We start from the raw sequence: 1330 nt of genomic DNA on the forward strand, positions 1-1330 counted from the left end.
GCAGCGGCTTCGCCGCCCCGTTTACCGCATTTTGATTATTGGCGGAGACAACAGCGTTTGCTGCAACGCCCGTTTGACGCTGCTGCTGGGGTCTCGGCAGCTGCTGCTGCGGTGTTTCAGCAGCTACGTGCGCGGCCTTGCTGCTGGCGGGGCGCCTGCTGCTGCTGCTGGTTCCTATGGGGCTGCAGCAGCAGCAGCAGCAGCAGCAGATTCGGGAGACGCCCGCAGCAGCAGCCTCGGATTCACCAGCAGCAGAAGGGCAGAGCAGGGGCTCCTGCAGCAGGCGCTTCGAGTCGAGGAAATGATGGGGGGTCATCCCCACGGATTTGCTGCTGCTGCTGCTGCAGCTGCTGCTGCTTCTGCTGCTGCTGATCCAGAGGGACCCACCGACCGCGAGCTGTGGAGGGCGCTGCGCTGGAGAACGCGGGGGCTGCGGTTAGTTTTTCTGTTGCTGCTGCTGCTGTTGCTGCTGCTGCTGTTGCTGCTGCTGTTGCTTTTTGTGCTGCTGCTGCTGTTGCTTCTGCTGCTGTTGCTTCTGCTGCTGTTGCTGCTGCTGCTGCACGTCTGGGCTACGTGTGAACTTTCGAGCTTTACCGTTTGAGCTGTTTGAGATATGCCACTGACCCTTTATTCCCAGCTGTGCTGCTGTTGCTGCTGCTGCTGCTGCTGCTGCAGGGTGCGCCCTCTACCGCGGGTTGTGAGTGTCTCAGAGGGCACTTCTGCAGTGTCTTTGGTGCTGCAGCAGTACCAGCCGCATGCAGTTGTGCTGCTGCCGCCGCTGCTGCCGTGTGTGCGGCTGCTGGAAAACTACTGTGCCTTTGTTTATCGGCAGCAGCAAATCAGGAGAGCCCTTGCTGCCTTTTCTGCTGCACCTGCAGCTGAGGGCAATGAGAAAGCGGCAGCAGCAGCACCAGCAGCAGCACCAGCAGCAGCACCAGCAGCACCAGGAGCACCAGCGGCGGCCACCGCAGACCCATGCACAACAGAGTTAGTACCAGCAACGGCAGCAGCGGGGGCTGAAGCAGCAGCAACAGCAGCAGCAAAGAAGACCTGCGCGAGGCTGCTGAAGTGGCTGCAGCAGCAGCGGCTTGTGGGGTCGCAGCTTCGGGTGTATCTGGTTGCTGCTGCAGAGAGTTTGCTGCTGCAGCAGTACGTACACTCCGTGCAGGAGGAAGCAGCAGCCTGGAGGCACATTGAGTTCTCAGCGCAGCACCTGCTGCTGGTAACAGATGATTTGCTGCTGCTGGCTCCGCAGCGGCTGCTGCGCGAGGAGCTGCTGCAGCAGCTGCAGCCGTGGGGCCCAGAGCGGCTGCGGGCTGCGCCGCACGGT

The 1330-nt window shown here is 62.0% G+C and overlaps 1 protein-coding gene across 1 annotated transcript in view; it reads left to right on the plus strand.

Moving 5' to 3' along the window:
• The window catches only part of ETH_00037565 (uncharacterized protein), a gene marked incomplete at both ends in the record, with an annotated part of 1780 nt that overhangs the window by 318 nt on the left and 132 nt on the right, over positions 1 to 1330 (plus strand). Inside the window, 2 exons of the mRNA XM_013376102.1 lie at positions 1 to 435; positions 676 to 1329. Coding sequence (XP_013231556.1) covers positions 1 to 435; positions 676 to 1329 — 1089 coding nt within the window. The remainder of the gene's footprint in view (positions 436 to 675; position 1330) is intronic.

Source organism: Eimeria tenella, genomic scaffold (assembly GCF_000499545.2).
Source record: "Eimeria tenella Houghton genomic scaffold, Eth_scaff3135, whole genome shotgun sequence".
NCBI classification, from domain to species: domain Eukaryota; phylum Apicomplexa; class Conoidasida; order Eucoccidiorida; family Eimeriidae; genus Eimeria; species Eimeria tenella.